General features: G+C 38.9%; 1 protein-coding gene across 1 annotated transcript in view; it reads left to right on the forward strand.

Moving 5' to 3' along the window:
* LOC101648213 (fructose-1,6-bisphosphatase isozyme 2) overlaps positions 1-1,426 on the forward strand; it is a 99,959-nt gene that overhangs the window by 28,337 nt on the left and 70,196 nt on the right. The window contains exon 4 of the mRNA XM_045289438.1: positions 560-700. Coding sequence (XP_045145373.1) covers positions 560-700 — 141 coding nt within the window. The remainder of the gene's footprint in view (positions 1-559; positions 701-1,426) is intronic.

Here is a 1,426-nt window from a genome sequence, read left to right on the forward strand (position 1 = left end):
CTTATGGACTTGATCTGGACTGGGCTGGGATGTTTTCTCAATGTTCAACTGCTCTTGTATATAGACCTCTTTCTTATTCATATATGTTTCTATGGATTTGTTTCTCTAGTCTACCCGGATTAACACACAATATATGTTACAAGACCGCAAAATATCTTTTTTGGGGAACACAATTCAATATATAACAGATATAAACCTCGAAGATCTATTGAGGCTATAGAATGAACTTCTATAAAATAAAGTTCAAAAATCTTAGTTATTATTGTAACCATTAAGGAGTATGGTTTACTATTATTATTAAGAGAGGCTGAGACTTTAACATCTTGGGGTGCTTTTTTTGACAGAATGTTGACATTCACAAATGATCTTTGCCTCCACTTATCTAAATCTGTTCAGTAACATGGCAACTAGTCTCCTCTGGAAACATTTGCTACAGCTTGAAATTCTGAAAAACTGTGCTTCTTCCAATGGTTCCAGGAGATCTGAAACTCAGGCCTTTGGCAAAGGGTTTTCTCTGGAGACAACAATCACACACATGTTTCTCTGTTTTCTCCCACAGACCACAGAGGATGAGCCTTCAGAGAAGGATGCCTTGCAGCCTGGACGCAATATTGTGGCTGCTGGCTATGCACTCTATGGGAGTGCAACCCTGGTGGCTCTTTCCACAGGGCAAGGAGTGGACCTTTTCATGCTTGACCCGGTACGTAGTGAATGTGATGGCCCCAACATTTGGGCCTTTGTGGATAATTCCAACCCCTTGGGGTAATTCCCTTGCATTTGGGAGCAGAAAGTCAGAGATATTTGAGGGAATCAACATCATGAGCAAAACATATTAAAGACCTTTGTCCAAGGAAGAGTATTTAGGGGGTTCTACAAAATCAGCTGTATCAATCCAGACGCTGCCTCTAAAGAGTTGCATTCCAAACATGCATGTACGTAATGTTTTTGGTTTTTAGGATGACATGACTTCAGAATCCCAATGTTACCAATTTCCAGTTAGAAAAATTGGGTTGTTTAGAGCAGAACCATTCAATATAACTTTTCTGTGGTGATGAACCTCGGCAATATATAAATGCATGCAGTAATATATATTTCAAAGAATTGGTTCTTGCAACTGTGCAGGGTGGTTAAGCCCCAATTCGGTAGGACTAGAGACAGGATCGAGAGCCATGAAGGCCTATATCCGAAGAAACATAGGTAGAGTAAAGGGAAGAATGAAGAGTCAAGTTCTGTCAAAACATTTACTTATTGTGGAGGCAAAACACAACCTATGAAAACTCCCATTGCAACTGATTAGGTTACATTATGGAAGGCAATGGCATTATAATTTATATCAGAATATATTATGGAACAATAACTAGAATTGTGTTTGGCCAAACATCTGGGAGCTACAGTCTATCTAAGTTGACAAATAAGCAAAAAAAAA

Source organism: Echinops telfairi, unplaced genomic scaffold (genome assembly GCF_000313985.2).
Source record: "Echinops telfairi isolate 266 unplaced genomic scaffold, ASM31398v2 ScPeMD7_27;HRSCAF=92, whole genome shotgun sequence".
NCBI lineage: Eukaryota > Metazoa > Chordata > Mammalia > Afrosoricida > Tenrecidae > Echinops > Echinops telfairi.